Raw genomic sequence first — 20318 nt, forward strand, 5'->3', positions numbered from 1 at the left:
GACGTGCTGGAATTTGCCCATATTTAATGCACACACAATATTGCTGGCGTTGTCCGATGCCACAAATCCACAGGAGAGTCCAATTGGGGTAAGCCATTCCGCGATGATCTTCCTCAGTTGCCGTAAGAGGTTTTCAGCTGTGTGCGTATTCTGGAAAGCGGTGATACAAAGCGTAGCCTGCCTAGGAAAGAGTTGGCGTTTGCGAGATGCTGCTACTGGTGCCGCCGCTGCTGTTCTTGCGGCGGGAGTCCATACATCTACCCAGTGGGCTGTCACAGTCATATAGTCCTGACCCTGCCCTGCTCCACTTGTCCACATGTCCGTGGTTAAGTGGACATTGGGTACAACTGCATTTTTTAGGACACTGGTGAGTCTTTTTCTGACGTCCGTGTACATTCTCGGTATCGCCTGCCTAGAGAAGTGGAACCTAGATGGTATTTGGTAACGGGGGCACACTGCCTCAATAAATTGTCTAGTTCCCTGTGAACTAACGGCGGATACCGGACGCACGTCTAACACCAACATAGTTGTCAAGGCCTCAGTTATCCGCTTTGCAGTAGGATGACTGCTGTGATATTTCATCTTCCTCGCAAAGGACTGTTGAACAGTCAATTGCTTACTGGAAGTAGTACAAGTGGGCTTACGACTTCCCCTCTGGGATGACCATCGACTCCCAGCGGCAACAACAGCAGCGCCAGCAGCAGTAGGCGTTACACGCAAGGATGCATCGGAGGAATCCCAGGCAGGAGAGGACTCGTCAGAATTGCCAGTGACATGGCCTGCAGGACTATTGGCATTCCTGGGGAAGGAGGAAATTGACACTGAGGGAGTTGGTGTGGTGGTTTGCGTGAGCTTGGTTACAAGAGGAAGGGATTTACTGGTCAGTGGACTGCTTCCGCTGTCACCCAAAGTTTTTGAACTTGTCACTGACTTATTATGAATGCGCTGCAGGTGACGTATAAGGGAGGATGTTCCGAGGTGGTTAACGTCCTTACCCCTACTTATTACAGCTTGACAAAGGGAACACACGGCTTGACACCTGTTGTCCGCATTTCTGGTGAAATACCTCCACACCGAAGAGCTGATTTTTTTGGTATTTTCACCTGGCATGTCAACGGCCATATTCCTCCCACGGACAACAGGTGTCTCCCCGGGTGCCTGACTTAAACAAACCACCTCACCATCAGAATCCTCCTGGTCAATTTCCTCCCCAGCGCCAGCAACACCCATATCCTCCTCATCCTGGTGTACTTCAACACTGACATCTTCAATCTGACTATCAGGAACTGGACTGCGGGTGCTCCTTCCAGCACTTGCAGGGGGCATGCAAATGGTGGAAGGCGCATGCTCTTCACGTCCAGTGTTGGGAAGGTCAGGCATCGCAACCGACACAATTGGACTCTCCTTGTGGATTTGGGATTTCGAAGAATGCACAGTTCTTTGCTGTGCTGCTTTTGCCAGCTTGAGTCTTTTCATTTTTCTAGCGAGAGGCTGAGTGCTTCCATCCTCATGTGAAGCTGAACCACTAGCCATGAACATAGGCCAGGGCCTCAGCCGTTCCTTGCCACTCCGTGTGGTAAATGGCATATTGGCAAGTTTACGCTTCTCCGACAATTTTATTTTAGGTTTTGGAGTCCTTTTTTTTCTGATATTTGGTGTTTTGGATTTGACATGCTCTGTACTATGACATTGGGCATCGGCCTTGGCAGACGACGTTGCTGGCATTTCATCGTCTCGGCCATGACTAGTGGCAGCAGCTTCAGCACGAGGTGGAAGTGGATCTTGATCTTTCCCTAATTTTGGAACCTCAACATTTTTGTTCTCCATATTTTAATAGGCACAACTAAAAGGCACCTCAGGTAAACAATGGAGATGGATACTAGTATACAATTATGGACTGCCTGCCGACTGCAGACACAGAGGTAGCCACAGCCGTGAACTACCGTACTGTACTGTGTCTGCAGCTAATATAGACTGGTTGATAAAGAGAAGATGTCTATGTAACTATGTATGTATAAAGAAGACTGAAAAAAATCCACGGTTAGGTGGTATACAATTATGGACGGACTGCCTGCCGAGTGCAGACACAGAGGTAGCCACAGCCGTGAACTACCGTACTGTACTGTGTCTGCAGCTAATATAGACTGGTTGATAAAGAGAAGATGTCTATGTAACTATGTATGTATAAAGAAGAATGAAAAAAAACCACGGTTAGGTGGTATACAATTATGGACGGACTGCCTGCCGAGTGCAGACACAGAGGTAGCCACAGCCGTGAACTACCGTACTGTACTGTGTCTGCAGCTAATATAGACTGGTTGATAAAGAGAAGATGTCTATGTAACTATGTATGTATAAAGAAGAATGAAAAAAATCCACGGTTAGGTGGTATTACAATTATGGACGGACTGCCTGCCGAGTGCAGAGACACAGAGGTAGCCACAGCCGTGAACTACCGTACTGTGTCTGCTGCGACTGGATGATAAATGATATAAAAAATATATATATATCACTACTGCAGCCGGACAGGTATATATTATATATTATATAATGACGGACCTGCTGGACACTGTCTGTCAGCAGAATGAGTTTTATTTTTATAGAATAAAAAAACAAAAAACACACAAGTGAAGTCACACGACGAGTGTTTAACTTTTTCAGGCAATCACAATATAAGTATACTACTAACTATACTGGTGGTCAGTGTGGTCAGGTCACTGGTCAGTCACACTGGCAGTGGCACTCCTGCAGCAAAAGTGTGCACTGTTTAATTTTAATATAATATGTACTCCTGGCTCCTGCTATAACCTATAACTGGCACTGCAGTAGTGCTCCCCAGTCTCCCCCACAATTATAAGCTGTGTGAGCTGAGCAGTCAGACAGATATATAATATATATAGATGATGCAGCACACTGGCCTGAGCCTGAGCAGTGCACACAGATATGGTATGTGACTGACTGAGTCACTGTGTGTATCGCTTTTTTCAGGCAGAGAACGGATATATTAAATAAACTGCACTGTGTGTCTGGTGGTCACTCACTATATAATATATTATGTACTCCTGGCTCCTGCTATAACCTATAACTGGCACTGCAGTAGTGCTCCCCAGTCTCCCCCACAATTATAAGCTGTGTGAGCTGAGCAGTCAGACAGATATATATAATATTATATATAGATAATAGATGATGCAGCACACTGGCCTGAGCCTGAGCAGTGCACACAGATATGGTATGTGACTGACTGAGTCACTGTGTGTATCGCTTTTTTCAGGCAGAGAACGGATATATTAAATAAACTGCACTGTGTGTCTGGTGGTCACTCACTATATAATATATTATGTACTCCTGGCTCCTGCTATAACCTATAACTGGCACTGCAGTAGTGCTCCCCAGTCTCCCCCACAATTATAAGCTGTGTGAGCTGAGCAGTCAGACAGATATATATAATATTATATATAGATAATAGATGATGCAGCACACTGGCCTGAGCCTGAGCAGTGCACACAGATATGGTATGTGACTGACTGAGTCACTGTGTGTATCGCTTTTTTCAGGCAGAGAACGGATATATTAAATAAACTGCACTGTGTGTCTGGTGGTCACTCACTATATAATATATTATGTACTCCTGGCTCCTGCTATAACCGGCACTGCAGTAGTGCTCCCCAGTCTCCCCCACAATTATAAGCTGTGTGAGCTGAGCAGTCAGACAGATATATATATAATATTATATTTATATATAGATAATAGATGATGCAGCACACTGGCCTGAGCCTGAGCAGTGCACACAGATATGGTATGTGACTGAGTCACTGTGTGCTGTGTATCGCTTTTTTCAGGCAGAGAACGGATTATAAAGTAAACTGCACTGTCCTCACTAGTAAACTCTCTCCACTCAGTCTCTACACTTCTACAGTAACAGTACTCCTCCTAGTCAGCTCCAGTAAATCTCTCTCAGTCTCTTATAATCTAAATGGAGAGGACGCCAGCCACGTCCTCTCCCTATCAATCTCAATGCACGTGTGAAAATGGCGGCGACGCGCGGCTCCTTATATAGAATCCGAGTCTCGCGATAGAATCCGAGCCTCGCGAGAATCCGACAGCGTCATGATGACGTTCGGGCGCGCTCGGGTTAACCGAGCAAGGCGGGAAGATCCGAGTCGCTCGGACCCGTGAAAAAAAACATGAAGTTCTGGCGGGTTCGGATTCAGAGAAACCGAACCCGCTCATCTCTATTTCGCACCTGACGAGTAGCTCTCTGTCTACGCAGCCTAGCTGCGAAGGCAGGCGGCTACCCCCCATGTTTTGTGTCGCAGTGGCTGTGAGTGACGTCACATAGCCGCTGCAGTCCCCCCAGCAAATGTTCTGAACTTGCTTGCGTTGTCCGGACCGCACCCCCCAAATGCTGCCGCAACGCCGCCAACACTGACATTGTCAATCGGGCAGAGGCGATCGCATAAGTAAGATGCCATTGCATCCTACTGTGTGCGCATGCTCAGTGCGGCTGTTGCGCATGCGCACACTTCACTGGGCTTCAGCCTGCATACTCTGCCGCTGCAGCGACCAGGTCTGAATTAGGCCCTCAGCGCCATAAACTCCATGGGGTATATGCAATTGTGGTCGAATTCCCGAAATTGGCGAATTTCGGGTCATTTTCGACCAAAAAAAAAAATTCGCCTATGCAATGCAGTGCTTTCCGACCAAAAAACGGACTTTCAAAATTCGACTTTTTGAAATTCGACTTTTTGCAAATTCGACTTTTCTGCAATGATACAAGTGCTGCAATTCGACCAAAGCATATTCAATTCAAGTTTGGAAATTCGACAGCAGTGCTTTTAGACAGCAAATTCGTCATTTTCAATCCGCCACACTTTGGAGGGTGAAAACAAATAAAAAAATTTTAAACATGTTTTTTTTGGTGTTTTTTTTTTGGGGAATAGCAGATCTATTTATATTAGAAGGGATTAGGTTTTTTTTTTTTTTTGGGGGGAGGCACAAATATTATTTATATATTTTTTAAAATATTATTATTTTTTTTTTTTTTTTTATTGCTGGAACGGTAAAATCAGAAAAAAAAATGGCGTGGGGTCCCCCCTCCAAAGCATAACCAGCCTCGGGCTCATTGAGCTGGTCCTGGTTCTAAAAATGCGGGGAAAAAATTGACAGGGGATCCCCCGTATTTTTAAAACCAGCACCGGGCTCTGCGCCTGGTGCTGGTGCCAAAAATACGGGGGACAAAAAGAGTAGGGGTCCCCCGTATTTTTAACACCAGCATCGGGCTCCACTAGCTGGACAGATAATGCCACAGCCGGGGGTCACTTTTATGCCGTGCCCTGCGGCCGTGGCATCAAATATCCAACTAGTCACCCCTGGCCGGGGTACCCTGGGGGAGTGGGGACCCCTTCAATCAAGGGGTCCCCCCCCCCCAGCCACCCAAGGGCCAGGGGTGAAGCCCGAGGCTGTCCCCCCCCATCCAATGGGCTGCGGATGGGGGGGCTGATAGCCTTTGTGATAAAAAAAAGATATTGTTTTTTCCATTAGTACTACAAGTCCCAGCAAGCCTCCCCCGCAAGCTGGTACTTGGAGAACCACAAGTACCAGCATGCGGGAGAAAAGCGGGCCCGCTGGTACCTGTAGTACTACTGGGAAAAAAATACCCAAATAAAAACAGGACACACACACCGTCGACAGTAAAACTTTATTTCACACTACCGACACACACATACTTACCTATGTTCACACGCCGACATCGGTCCTCTTCTCCATGTAGAATCCACGGATACCTGAAAAGCAAAGTTCAATATACTCACCTCAGGGTCCAGAGATAAATCCACGTACTTGGCAAAAAAAGAAAACGCAAATACCCGCTCCAGAACGGACTGAAAGGGGTCCCATGCTGACACATGGGACACCTTTCCACGATTGAGACCTGTCAGTGACAGCTGTCACTGACAGGTCTCTAAGCCAATCAGGAAGCGCAACTTCGTTGCGCTCACCTGATTGGCTGATCGCTGTGACAGCGCATCGCACAGCTCCCTCCATTATATTCAATGGTGGGAACTTAGCGGCTAGCGGTGAGGTCACCCGCCGGTCAGCGGCTGACCGGCGGGTGACCCCACCGCTAGCCGCAAAGTTCCCACCATTGAAAGTAATGGAGCGGCTTTGCGAGGCGCTGTCAGAGTACAGACGGCGTCCAGCCAATCAGGTGAGCGCCACGGCAGTAGCGCTTCCTGATTGGCTGAAGGGACATCAGTGACAGGAGTCACGTGATGTCCCGGCATTCGGGGAAAGGAGTCTAATGTGAAAACATTGGACCCCTTTCATTAGTCCGGTGGATCGTGTTCGGTTTGTTTTTTTAAAAAGTACGTGGATTTACCTCTGGACCTGGACCTCTGGACGCTGGAAGGTGAGTATAATTTTTTGACAGGTACCCTCGGATCGTCGGAGATCGTTGCAGTCGGCGTGTCAACACAGGTAAGTATGTGTGTGTCGGCGTATGAAATAAAGTTTTACTATCAAGGTGTGTGTGTCCTGTTTTTATTTGGGTATTTTTTTCCCAGTAGTACTACAGGTACCAGCGGGCCCGTTTTTCTCCCGCATGCTGGTACTTGTGGTTCTCCAAGTACCAGCTTGCGGGGGAGGCTTGCTGGGACTTGTAGTACTAATGGAAAAAACAATATCTTTTTTTTTTATCACAAAGGCTATCAGCCCCCCCATCCGCAGCCCATTGGATGGGGGGGGACAGCCTCGGGCTTCACCCCTGGCCCTTGGGTGGCTGGGGGGGGGGGACCCCTTGATTGAAGGGGTCCCCACTCCCCCAGGGTACCCCGGCCAGGGGTGACTAGTTGGATATTTGATGCCACGGCCGCAGGGCACGGCATAAAAGTGACCCCCGGCTGTGGCATTATCTGTCCAGCTAGTGGAGCCCGATGCTGGTGTTAAAAATACGGGGGACCCCTACTCTTTTTGTCCCCCGTATTTTTGGCACCAGCATCAGGCGCAGAGCCCGGTGCTGGTTTTAAAAATACGGGGGATCCCTGGCCGATTTTTCCCCTGCATTTTTAGAACCAGGACCAGCTCGATGAGCCCGAGGCTGGTTATGCTTTGGAGGGGGGACCCCACGCCATTTTTTTTTCGGGTTTTTCCCCGTTTGTTCCCGTTTTTTAAAATCGCGGCAAAATCCGCCAAATCGGCCGATTTTCGCCCGCGACTCTGGCGAATCCGTTTTTCATTGCATATGGTGAATTCCGGAAGCCACCTTCCGGAATTCACCTGGCGAATTTGGTCGAATTGAAAAAACGGCGATAATTGCCGCGAATTCGCCCGCTATTGCATATACCCCCATGAGTGTTGTAATTGTTTTAGTTAGACTTTGCATTCAGTCTGTATGGACGCATGTTAGGAATTTGTAAACAGGTAGACAATATGAAACATACATGTTTTTTTATGTTTTATATGCAGTTACAACAGGAAGCAATGTAAATGTGTCATGGCAATTCCAGGGGAACCCATCAGCATGTTTTTCTGTCTTTCAGGACACTGTGTACAGACTCACCACCAAAGGTCTGATTGAAGGAGTCATCTCAGGTTACAATGCCACAGTATTTGCCTATGGCCCAACAGGTCAGTTTTACAGCAACGTGAAGTGGACAAATGTTGAAAAGTGAGGCACAATTTTGTGGGAACGCGTGAATTCACTAGGAACTATTAGCATCACTTGGGAATGAGATACTTCATCACTGAAGAAAAGAAGAAAAATATAACAGGATTTAAACTGTGTGCACTGGAAATGGCCTCAGTGTGGGTTTATTGTCTTAATTGTCATCAGCATTACCCCTGTATACACTATATGCAACCCACTAAGCTTACTATCTCGCATAACGCAATAATGCACTGCCAACATAGGCAAGGTTAAGCAAGAGGCTCATTCATGTGTGAACAGGTTGTTGTCCTCAGTAGATTACCTGCATCTTCTGGTACCAAGGCAACATGACGGGTGGTTCCTCGGGGACCAATATTTTGGGCTTGAACAAAGGAGCTGTGCATGCGATACAATATTCCATGGCCATGTCAGTTTTCTTCTCTGCTTTCAAATATACAGTATTTAGCAGTACATTTAGTAAGAACATGAATCAGCATTTTCTTTTTATTGCTGATTTATTACCCTACTGCAGTGGTTCTCAAACTCTGTCCTCAGGACCCCACACAGTGCATGTTTTGCAGGTAACCCAGCAGGTGCACAGGTGTATTCATTATTCACTGACACATTTTAAAAGGTCCACAGGTGGAGCAAATTATTTCACTTGTGATTCTGTGAGGAGACCTGCAAAACATGCACTGTGTGGGGTCCTGAGGACCGAGTTTGAGAACCTGTGCCCTACTGCTATCATACTGAGCAAGGTTGCTGAGGAAGCCATATTGTGGTCTAAGCCAATATGCTGTCTGCCAATTCACTAGGAACTAGTGTCCTCAATGAGACACAAACTGCATATTAAGTAAACAATTTGTAGCCACAAAGTCACATTTTCCATATTTATCCCCATACACATGTAGTAATTGGCCATGATAGTCATCGTAAATTGCTAAACTAGAATTTAGCTTTGCAATCTGATATCTACAATCTGGGCATTATAAATAGTCTAGGTTTTCTTGACATAGTGAAAATACTGTGTGTTTTTTTTTGTTTTAATTGCACCCATTTTATTCACCATTGTCACCCCAGGATGTGGCAAGACATACACTATGCTGGGCACAGACCGAGAACCTGGGATATATATAAGGACTCTTAATGACCTGTTCAGAGCCATCGAAGAGACCAGTGATGATATGGAATATGAGGTCCTCATGTCCTACTTAGAGGTTAGTGATGATGATGGTGGTGGAGAATAACAGAGAGAAATAAATGATCATACTCACAACTGTAGCTTGTAATGGAGACGAAAAGGAGAGAACCTCAAAAATAGTTTTTTTTAGCAATTGTACGTGCAGCACTGGAGATCAGCTTTGGAGATCTGTCTAAAGAAGTAAGGGAACATCAGGTTTCCCTTACCTTTGTAGTAGAGTTTGCTTTTGGAACCATCGAATGCCCCACATCATTCTGTGGCTGTAAGTGCCCTACTGTGTCGGCATTTAATCAAGCTTACCCATTTCCAAACATAAGCAGAGAGAAGTCCAGTACCTTCTGTGGAATCATAGGCGAGTCAGTTATTAAAATAATGTCCTGCACCCCAAGGATATGTACAATGATCACAATATAATTTACTTCATTGGGAGGAACATTGTGTGCTCATGTAGTGTCTTGTGTATCCATAAACACTCATCTCCATAGCGTGTAGTGCTCATAATATCTATTCTTGTGGCTTCCTGCTCCTCATGTTTCACTTGATAACGCTTGCTGCCGCCTTGGCTGAACCATCCTTGGAGCCGGGCAGATAATCTCCATGGTGACACTTTGAGGCTTTACATGCGTTGATTTCTTCTGAAGAAGCGAGATGTGATGACAATATAACCTGTGTAATATTTGCACATTACACACACTGGAGAAACCAAGTATGCAAACAGGCAGATGGGAAACCACAACAAATCTATGTAAAATGAGAATTTAGTTACCACAGAAGTGTTATTTATCTAATCATAATACAGAACGAAGATTATTTTACTGAATAGATAAAGTACTGTGTACATTTAAAGCACTGACAAGTAATCTGTGTCTTGTAAAACCAATAATACTTTGTCAAGTGACTCCTGTAATAGGGTTTTAGCCTTATTATTTTTATTATTGTCATTATTAGCATTTATTTATACAGTGTCAACCTCAGCACTATGCATTTGTGTATAAGCACAAACAAAACTGGGTATTAACATTCAAACAAAGAGGTAAGAGGGCCCTGCTCCCAACCTTTTGGGAGTTTGTGTAGTGTATGGACGGCCAGTGATGGGCCCCCTCATTGCTAGAACCCATCATTGCCAGGGCTCATATCTGCTGAATCCCCTGCAAAAACTAAAGTTCCAACTGTGATTTTAATACCAGGGTTAGCTTAGGAAGGGTTTCAGAAATGCTAAGTATTATTAGTAATGTGTTGCAAATGACCTGTTACTGCTATTAAACAGTTATAATTTATCATAGAGTTTAGTTGTAAGGAGAATGAATGAAGTCAAGGGATGTGGCCTCAAAGGATATGCTGTCACCTTGAGCCACACTCCTCATTTTCATCACGCTGGGGGCATAGGATACATACAATAAACAAGGCCAAGACCCTTACCTGCTTGCCATGCCTTGGGTCTGCTCTCCCGGTTGGTGACAGCGTCCTCCTGGTGCCTGTTCCAAGTGACTGCGGCCGGCTGGCTCCTTCTCTGCAGTCTGTGCACCTTGGCTAAAGCACATGAGTTATACAAGTTTTTTAACAATAAAAGGGGGAACTGAGAACTTCCTGTCATCCTTGAAAAAGTGCACGCAGATGCACGAAAGGCAATGGAGGCACATGAGGTGCAGCACCGTGAGATCTAACCGCATCACTCGTTCTCCCGCCAGCGGCTGCAGTGTGACGTCGTCAAGCCGCATTCGCTGCACGCATCGGTCAGCGTGGAGCCGGAGACTGCATACTTTGAAAGTCCCTAATATCTGGACATTATACCACCAACTGCTGCAAAGTAAGGAAAGGTAGGGCTAGTACAAATCCACAAGTGCATACTGTGGGATACAAAATGGACTGTGCTCGCCCCTAATCACTCCTAAAAGAGTTGTAAACATAATTACTAACCTTTTCTACAGCGGGGTAAACTGGTATTCCACAGGGAATAACATCGATTGGTGTAGAGTTGGATCTTGATCCGAGGCACCAACAGGCTAAAGCTTTGACTGTTCCCAGGATGCACTGCACCTCCTCCTCTATAGCCCCGCCTCCAGGCACTTGAGCTCAGTTTGTAAGTTAGTGCCTGCAGTGCAGGTCACTAACAGGTGGGGCTGCGCTAGGGAGCCCTGAAAAGAGCTTTTTAGAAGACTTGAAGGGCCGCAGCACTTTTTATGTCTTTATGACATGCTGTGCTGCGGCTCCATCACCTCCCTCAGCGGTCGGGTTCCCGGGTACTTGCAGCGGAGATGCACTGATTTTCAGGCACAGCACCGCTGCCTCTCTCCAGGATCACGTGGCTGCACTAAAGGGAGGAGGTAAGAGGGTCCCCCAGGTGGGTCCCGCCGGTAAATTACGATCCGGTCGCGGACCCAGGAGACGGACTGCACCACTGGCGTGGACAGTGTGCCGCACAGGGACCCCACTATATCCACCAGGGCAGGGATCGCAGGTCACATTTACTAAAATCCGTTTACAAAAGGCTCCACAGTACCCGGTGGTGAAGTCCAGCAGAGGGGATAAGGGGCCTGGTGCGTTGGTGGGAGAAGGCCGGGTACCGCAGGTGGGGGAGGGTGCGGGGGTGCCACGGGTGGGGGAGGGGCGGGTGCAGGGGTGCTGCGGGTATGGGAGGGGGTCCGGAGCCACCGTGGATGGTGGAGCGGGTGCCGCGGATGGGGCCCGGAGGTACTGCGAGTGGGAGAGGGGTGGGTAATCCTTCTCCTGCTTCTACTCCTGGAAGCAGCTAGGCTGCTGTCCTCCCTTTGGCAGTGGCTCTCCCGGAAACTCGCACAGCAGCCAATCACTATTGTTAGCGTCAGTGTCCCAACGCACCGCATTACAGGGAAGATGGACTCAATATTAACTACAGCTCCCAGCAGCCCTTAGCGTGCTTTGGCGCTAAGGGTTGCTGGGAGCTGTAGTTTATTTAGTGCGTATACTTCCCTGTAATGCGGCGCGTTTGGACACCGGCGCTAACAATAGTGACTGGCTGGCAGAACTGACTGACTCGCTGAATCAATGTAAAAGGTGAGAGTGCTGTGCAGTGTCAGTGTCAGCTTCCATACATTACCTGCCGCGATATCACCCACTCTATCCGCTACATTAGCCATCTCGGGGCTTCCAGGCCGGCCGGCCAGGTGCTTTGTTGCGGAATCAGGGCCTCTGGGGATCTGTGCGCGGCTGTGGCGGGGAGGCACTTCTGTGACATAACGCGCAGATGAGGCTCCGGGGCTCAGAGAGTATGCAGCGCTGGGAGGGCTATGAAAGCCTTCCGCTGCGCTGCTTTCATACACATCTATGCCGGTGGCCACAGCAGCTTTTGTTCCACGTGCGCCGCGGCTAGGGAGTGGGGATTGTTGATGCGGGAGGGGGCAGGAGGACTGTCAGCAGGAAATAGGGGGTCATTCCGACCTGATCGTAGCGGTGCTAAATTTAGCACAGCTACGATCACTTACACTGACATGCGGGGGGATGCCCAGCACAGGGCTAGTGCACCCCGCATGTCTGTACTGATTTTTGGCTCTCCACACTTCTATTGAAAGTATAGGAAAAGGGGCACGGCCACGTCGCTGTACCCTTGGCCACACCACCTTTTAGAATTTGTAGCAATTTTTATGTGTAAATTGTTGGAGGGTATGTTGCTGCAGATGCAGTGGGCCTTTTATGGGGTGTGAAGCTGGAGCTGCAGCTCCATCAGCCCCATTGTTAATCCTGCTCTGAGAACACACAGCAGCCTCCCATTGGATGTAACCTGTGTGGGAGGGTGTTTCTCGTCCAATCAGCTGTGGACTGGGTGTGATAGACCTGCTGCTAACCCAATGAGAGCTCCTAGCCACGCCCAGCGTTAGCCACACAGTCACAGAGTGACAGCTCTGGGCAATTATCTGTAATAATTCCTGCATTGTACCTGTGACTGAGTGTGCCTGTAGCTGCTATGTGGATTCCATTCTTGTGTATCACACGTATTGCTATCACTATATTCTGTACCATGGCTGCTAGGTGCGTCATTGTCTCATATAATATATAGTGCTACACAGGGTATACTATTTTTTATTTTTCACTGTGTTTTTCAGTCACCCCACACCGTTTAAATCCTCTGTTTGTGCTCTGTGTTTTCTGTCACATAACAGAGGATTATTTGCTGGTATTGTGTTTGTTTGGCTATATTGTACTGTTACACCCTAAGGCTACATCCCATATAACGTCTGCTACACAGGGCGGGACATCCGCGGACACTTCTGCATCATGCAGTGCTGTCGCCACGGATTTACCAGTGGGCGAAGTGTTAGCTGCTGGTTCAGGCGCTGGGTGCCATACATCTCCCAGTCCGCCTGCGGCACCTGTGGCCAATTAGGACCCACCTTGGGCAGCGTTTTCAAATATGCTGACTACGCTTGTAACACGTCTTACGCCCCCTGTGGGACTTCCTGTGCCATTACAGCCACATATTGTCCCTGTAGTTAATACGCTATGGGCGAATACTCGGTCTACCCAGTTACAACAATTAAATCAATCTTTCGTTTCCCTTCTGGAGCCAAGGGGTCATCTAAGGGGGCCATTTCTTCCTCACAATCCACTAATATTTTGGATAATTCTTCCGACGAGAATGGGGAATATACTGATCCGTCAGACACTGATGCAGTTGCTTCTGATGAGGAATCTACAAACCAGGTTGATGTTCCTCACCTAGTGGAGGCTATCAAGCTGATTCTCCAAATTGATGATGAGATTGAGCCCCCTGCTACGTCTAAGGAACCTGATAAGTTCAAACATCAGAAGTTTGCTAAAGTAGTTTTACCACATTCAGACCTTATAATTGACATACGTCAGGAATCCTGGTCATCTCCAGGAAATATATTTTTCCTGTTTAAAAAGATGCTTGATCGTTATCCTATACCTGCGAAGTTGAGTACCAAGTGGGAAACTCCACCGCCAGTGGACTCTCATGTCGCCCGTCTTGTGGTGTCATCTACTCTGCCTGTCACCACTGTCACCTTACTGAAGGAACCGACAGATAAGCGTGTGGAGGGATGCCTGAAGTCTATTTACACTCTTAGCGGTGCTGTACATAGACCCACTATGGCTGCCTCTTGGGCTGCAAAAGGAATTGAAGCATGGGTTCAGGCAATTGAGGATGAGCTGCTTCAGGATTTTTCTGACACTGCCAGACAATATCTGTCATATATTACTACAGCCTCTCACTATATTCAGGAGGCGGCCTCTGATGCAGGGGTCATGGCGGCCAAGGCGTCTACTATGTCTATCCTGACTCGCCGGTTCTGTGGTTGAGGTCCTAGAAAGTTGACCTGGACTCCAAAAAGACCTTGGAAGTGCTTCCTTTTAAGGGAGACATACTATTTGGAGAGGATCTGAACAAAATTGTGACTGACTTGGCGACAGCCAAGACTGCGTTTCTCCCAAGTACTAATCCATCTGCTCCGTAGGCTAAGAGTACAACTTTTCGTTCCTTTTGACCTCCAGGTAAAGCAAAAGGTCAGGCGTACCCGAGACAGGCTCGTACTTACAAAATCACTAAGCCCAAATCTAAACAATCCTGGTCCGCTCGCCAGCCTGCATCCAAACAAGACAAGCCTGCTGCATGACGGGGCGGGCCTCCCCCTGGGTGAGCCCAAGGTGGGAGGCCGACTTCTGCAGTTTGCCCAGGCCTGGCTAAAGACCACTTTAGACGCCTGGATGCGGGAAGTTGTCTCTCACGGGTACGCAATCTCTTTCAAGAGACGTCCCTCTCGCCAGTTCTGTCCAATGGTTATCCCCTCGGATCCGTTGAAAGTGCAAGCTGTATACCTGGTTGTACAATCACTCCTGGAAACAGGAGTGGTAGTGACGGTACCTCTGTCCCAGAGCTAGTTCTAGTTCCGAAACCAAATGGGTCTTTCCAGCCTATCCTCAACCTCAAATCATTGAACAAGTTTGTGAGAGTGTCCAAATTCCATATGGAAACACTGCGCTCTATTGTGCTGGCCATGGAACCCGAGGACTATATGGTATCCCTGGACATACAGGATGCTTACCTGCACATACCTATTGCCATTTCGCATCAGCAATATCTGTGGTTTGCTATTGGCAACCTTCATTTTCAATTCCAGGCTCTGCCATTTGGACTGGCCACGGCACCTCGGATTTTCACTAAGGTCATGGCCGTGATGACGGCTTTCCTCCGTCAACAGGGAATCAGGATCCTGACGTATCTGGACAACTTGCTGATTCTGCCGAACTCCGAAGATGTCCTCCTCAGTCAACTGGAGATGTCAGTCCAATTCCTACAAGCCCACGGGTGGCTCATCAATTGGAAGAAGTCCTCGCTGGTCCCTGCTTGGAGCATGGTGCACCTAGGGGCACTGCTGCACACACACAGCCAAAGACTGTTTCTGTCTCCGGAGAAGGTCCTGAGACTTCAGGACAGGATCAGATACTTCCTTTCTCGCCCGAGAGTGTTGATACACTCGGAGATGCAAGTACTAGGCCTCATGGTGTCGGCTTTTGAAATGGTAGAGTACACTCAATTTCATTCCCACCCTCTGCAGAGGTTAATCCTTGCCAGGTGGAATGGATTGCCCCATTGGATCAGGTCTCAAATGATTTCGTTAAATTCTGAGGTACATCGGTCACTGAGCTGGTGGCTACAGGACCGACAGTTAAGCAGGGGCCGTCCCTTCTGGATCTCCAACTGGGTCCTACTGACAACGGATGCCAGTCTGCAGGGTTGGGGCGCAGTGTTGGAGGAACACTCACTCCAGGGTCGATGGACCAATGAGGAATCTCTCCTCCCGATAAACATTCTGGAACTGCGGGCAGTATTCAGTGCATTGACACTTGCCCTGCCTCTGGTACAGAACAGGCCTGTTCATCAGACAACGCCACCACGGTGGCGTACATAAATCATCAAGGCGGCACTTGAAGCCGCATGGCAATGATGGAAGTGTCAAAAATCCTTCAATGGGCGGAATGCCATCTGCCAGCAATATCGGCACTGTTCATTCCGAGAGTCCTCAACTGGGAAGTGGACTTCCTCAGTCATCAGGACCTAAACGCCGGAGAGTGGAGTCTTCATCCAGAAGTCTTTCAACTCCTAGTGGACAGGTGGTGCCTACCAGATGTAGACCTGATGGCGTCTCGACACAATCACAAGGTTTCGGTCTTCGGAGCAAGGACAAGGGATCCTCAAGCAGCGTTCGTGGACACACTGGCAATTCCATGTAACTTTCGTCTGCCATACGTGTTCCCTCCAGTGTCACTTCTGCCCATGGTAATACGGAAGTTCAATCAAGAAGGAGGAATACTACTTCTAGTCGCTTCAGCGTGGCCCAGTCAGCATTGGTTCTCAGACCTGCAGGATTTTTCGATAGACCGTCATCTTCTACTTCCTCAACGCCCAGACCTCCTCGTTCAGGGCCCTTGTGTCTACCCGGACCTGGCCAGACTGCCATTGACAGCGTGGCTCTTGAAGCATCACTCCTGAGAGCCAAAGCATTCTCTGACGCGTTCATTCAAACTATGTTAAAAGCCCATAAATCAGCTTCAGCTCGGATTTATTACAGGGTCTAGAATTCTTACTTCACCTGGTGTGCTGGTAAGAATTATGATGCATATACTTTCAGAACTTCCAGACAAGGTCCATATATCTGCCTTGTCGGTGTGGTTTCAGAGGAAACTTGCGTCTCTTCCTGACGTACACACTTTCACTCAGGGTATTTTATGGATTCAGCCTCCCTGTGTCCCTTCCATGGGATCTGTCTGTTGTTCTGAATGCCCTTCAAGAGTCTCTATTTGAACTTCTTGGGTCTGTGGAGCTTAAATGCCTTAAGGTCGTTTTTCTGTTGGCTATTGCTAGGAGGGTGTCGGACTTAGGCGCTTTGTCCTGTCGTCCACCCTTTCTAATTTTTCACCGTGACTGGGCAGTTCTTTAAACTCGCCCAGGTAATTGCCTAAGGCCGTATCATCTTTTCACCTTAACCAGAAGATGGTGGTTCCGGCCTTCATCTCTTCTGGCTTGTCCTCCAAAGTGCAATCTTTGGATGTGGTACGGGCTCTCCGTATTTATGTGGAAACGACTGCCTCCATCAGGAGGTCAGATTCCCTTTTTGTACTTTTTGGTTTTCACAAACGTGGCTGGCCTGCGAATAAACAAACCTTGGCCAGATGGATTAGAATGGTGATTGCACAAGCTTATGCGCAGGCTGGACTCCCAGCTCCTGCTGCTATCAAGGCCCATTCTACTCGGTCTGTTGGAACCTTCCTGGGCGGCCCGCCGTGGCGTGTCCGCAAAACAATTGTGCAAGGCGGCTACGTGGTCCTCAGTGAACATGTTCATTAGGTTCTATGCCTTTGATACTTCCACCTCCCAGGATGCTTCCTTTGGACGCCGAGTTCTTGTACCCGCTACTGTGTGTCCCCTCCCATGAAGAACTGCTTTTGGACATCCCCGATGTTATTCCCTGTGGAATACCAGTGTACCCTGCTGCAGAAAAGGAGATTTATGGTAGACTTACCATTATTAAATCTCTTTCTGCAAGGTACACTGGTTTCCACAGGGCGCCCACCCTGACACACTTAGCTTCTTTGGGTTTGTATGGCATTAGCCGCTGGTACCTTCTCCTGTCATGAGAATGTGGTTCTATGTGACTAACATCTACCTTCTCTTTTACCTGCTTTTGCATTGGACAGGTTAACAAAACTGAGCTCCAGTGCCTGGAGGCGGGGCTATAGAGGAGGCGGTGCAATGCATCCTGGGAACAGTCAAAGCTTTAGCCTGTTGGAGCCTCGGATCAAGATCCAACTCTACACCCCCTGATGTTATTCCCCGTGGAAACCAGTGTACCTCGCAGAAAGAGATTTAACAATGGTAAGTCTACCATAACTCCTTTTTTCCACCGGTGCCACATCTATATTTCATACACTTATATACTGTACATACCTTAGAGCTCAATTTTTAAATTTAGAGATTACTTACTATACTGAGCTGCTTACATATACAAATATACAGCGCAGTTGTGTTATACTGTATTTTTTTTATCGACATGAGTTATACAGTCAGTCATTGGTACAATAATGGCTGACGTTAGTAAAACTTGATGACTGGGCCACCTTCACTGGAGTAGAGAGGACCACTGGAACTGTTGGAATAATTGTAGAATTATGGGAAGGTGAGCACAGAAAGTCCTTAACCAGGGCTCTGGGCTTATTGGTAACAGCAGATATAGGAACAGTGCAGGTAATGCACACAATGGTATTGTTTGGGATTAAAACAGTGGTGGTATTACATTGTGGCCGTCTGGAGCATTCAGGGGTTGCTGGACACTGTAGTGCACCTGGTGCAGAATGCACAATCAGGCTACACACTTACTGTGCTAGTGCACTAAAGTGGTGGTGATATAGAGATGATTGGCAGTCCTAGTGGCTGTAGCATGGTCCGTCCATATACATAGGGTGTGTACATATACATAGAACCCTGAGGAGAAGAGCAGTCTCTCCCTTTCAATAACCACCTCACAGCACTCCACCCCCTCCCCCGCTTCTCCATTGTACAACTCACAGCACTCCACCCCTTCAATGCACTCTCCCCTATTTAGTAACCACCTCATAGCACCCGCCTTTGAGACAGCGCAGACTCAGAGTGCTGCTGCTGATCTACTTTAAAAAAAAAAAAAAAAAAAGACTGTGGGGCTGGGGCAAATCCACCTAATGAAGCAAAGATAAAATGCAACATAATTTGTCATTAAAAAGGGAGGTGACAAAATAAGTACACAGAAATATACATGACAGGTTGGCAGAGACATAGTTGAAAAAAGGGGGGACCTGGAGTGCACATCCTATTATTAAAGATATCAAGAGGTGCTATCATGCTGAGGCTTCTAATACTATGCTGGAGGAAGAGAGATGCAGATGCACACTCTTGGCAGAGACACCCAGTAGACTTAGTAAGTAAAGAAAAGGAAAGACACATGAGGAAAGAAGGCCCTGCTCTTGCGACCTTACAATTTAAAAGATTTTTGAGGGGAATTCGTATTCCGGTGTTCTTTATGCCATTAATAACACCAGAAAGAGGCAACTTAGGACAGGACTAGAGCAAATGTAATAAACCAGCAATAGGCAGCACATTTGAGGAAGGCTTCTGAAAACAGCCACCCAAAACCCTATGTAGGAGATAGAGTTAGCATATGCCATGGCAGCCCAAGGGGAAACTAGCAAGAACATCCAATCTCCGTCTGACTAAAACACCCAGATCCGAACCCCATTGAGATCTGAGGGGGCACAACCAATTAGCCCCCAGCTGTGACAAAAGAGAGGAGTATGTTGGGGAAATGGACTTCCTATTAGAAAGGGTCCAGATCGAAACGGGAATTCCGAGTGAACAGGGACATCTCTCCCCCACCGTGTACAGACATTTATATGTTAATAACAGTATATTTGACTGCACACTTAATGTGCATAGGTTTATGGAGCATGATGATGGAACCGAAGTTTGCAGCAGCCATTATATCTGAATTAGATCTCAGCGAGGATATATTTTACAGAGTGCTGCTAGTTCTGCGAAACAGTGCAAACACAAAATGTTAAAAGTTTATTGAAATGAGTTAAGCGGATGGATTTCGGTTCCACAAGAGGATTCTTCTTGCACCAAGAAGCACTTCTAGTTTGCCAAGGTATCTCCCAAGAGAGGAGAGTAGGCATGTCTCTTGGGGACTATTTACTAAGCCTTGGATGGAGATTAAGTGGACGGAGATAAAGTACCAGCCAATAGGCTCCTAACCACCATGCACAGGCTGTTTGAAAAATGACAGTTTGGAGCTGATTGGCTCGTACATTATCTCCCTCCACTTTATCTCCATTGAAGGCTAAGTAAATAGACCCCTTGATGTCAGGATGAACAGGTGCAAAACATCAATGTCCCTCTCATTAAGTGTGCGCTGTAAGCGAGGTCCAAGCAATTTGTGGGCAGAACCAAAATGTATTATAATACAGACTGTTAATTCACTAGCAGCTAGTGATATCACTGCCTTGAAGCAAGGCGGGATATTCTGATTTACCCGTTGGCAGTCTTGTTTTATGGTCGAACCATAGTATACCAGTGTAGGCCAGTGTAGCAGATTTCTTTCTCCAGTCAGACATTATTTGTTTACCTCACAGATCTACAATGAAATGATTCGGGACTTGCTGAACCCAGCGCTGGGCTACCTGGACCTGCGGGAGGACTCAAAGGGAGTAATCCAGGTAGCCGGGATTACAGAGGTTTCTACCATCAACGCTAAAGAGGTACTATGACAATACATGTTCTGGGTCCCTAGTATGCAGTGCTTCTGCTGGTATTAATCACAGTGGTTAAATGTAATTTTAAGTGTTATCCCACTTTCCCAAGTTCTAGAACCGTATGGGTGCCATGCGTTGTATCTCTGTGGCCCTGATAGTTGGAAGAAAGGATCAAAATGAAAGATTATATTTTGGTTCCAC

The 20318-nt window shown here is 47.4% G+C and overlaps 1 protein-coding gene across 2 annotated transcripts in view; it reads left to right on the plus strand.

Annotated features, from left to right (window-relative positions):
• The window catches only part of KIF19 (kinesin family member 19), a 240429-nt gene that overhangs the window by 121571 nt on the left and 98540 nt on the right, over positions 1–20318 (plus strand). For both annotated transcript variants that reach the window (XM_063961184.1, XM_063961185.1), the window contains exons 4-6: positions 7536–7623; positions 8723–8859; positions 19998–20123. In XM_063961184.1, coding sequence (XP_063817254.1) covers positions 7536–7623; positions 8723–8859; positions 19998–20123 — 351 coding nt within the window. The remainder of the gene's footprint in view (positions 1–7535; positions 7624–8722; positions 8860–19997; positions 20124–20318) is intronic.

Source organism: Pseudophryne corroboree, chromosome 3, assembly GCF_028390025.1.
Source record: "Pseudophryne corroboree isolate aPseCor3 chromosome 3, aPseCor3.hap2, whole genome shotgun sequence".
Taxonomy (NCBI): domain Eukaryota; kingdom Metazoa; phylum Chordata; class Amphibia; order Anura; family Myobatrachidae; genus Pseudophryne; species Pseudophryne corroboree.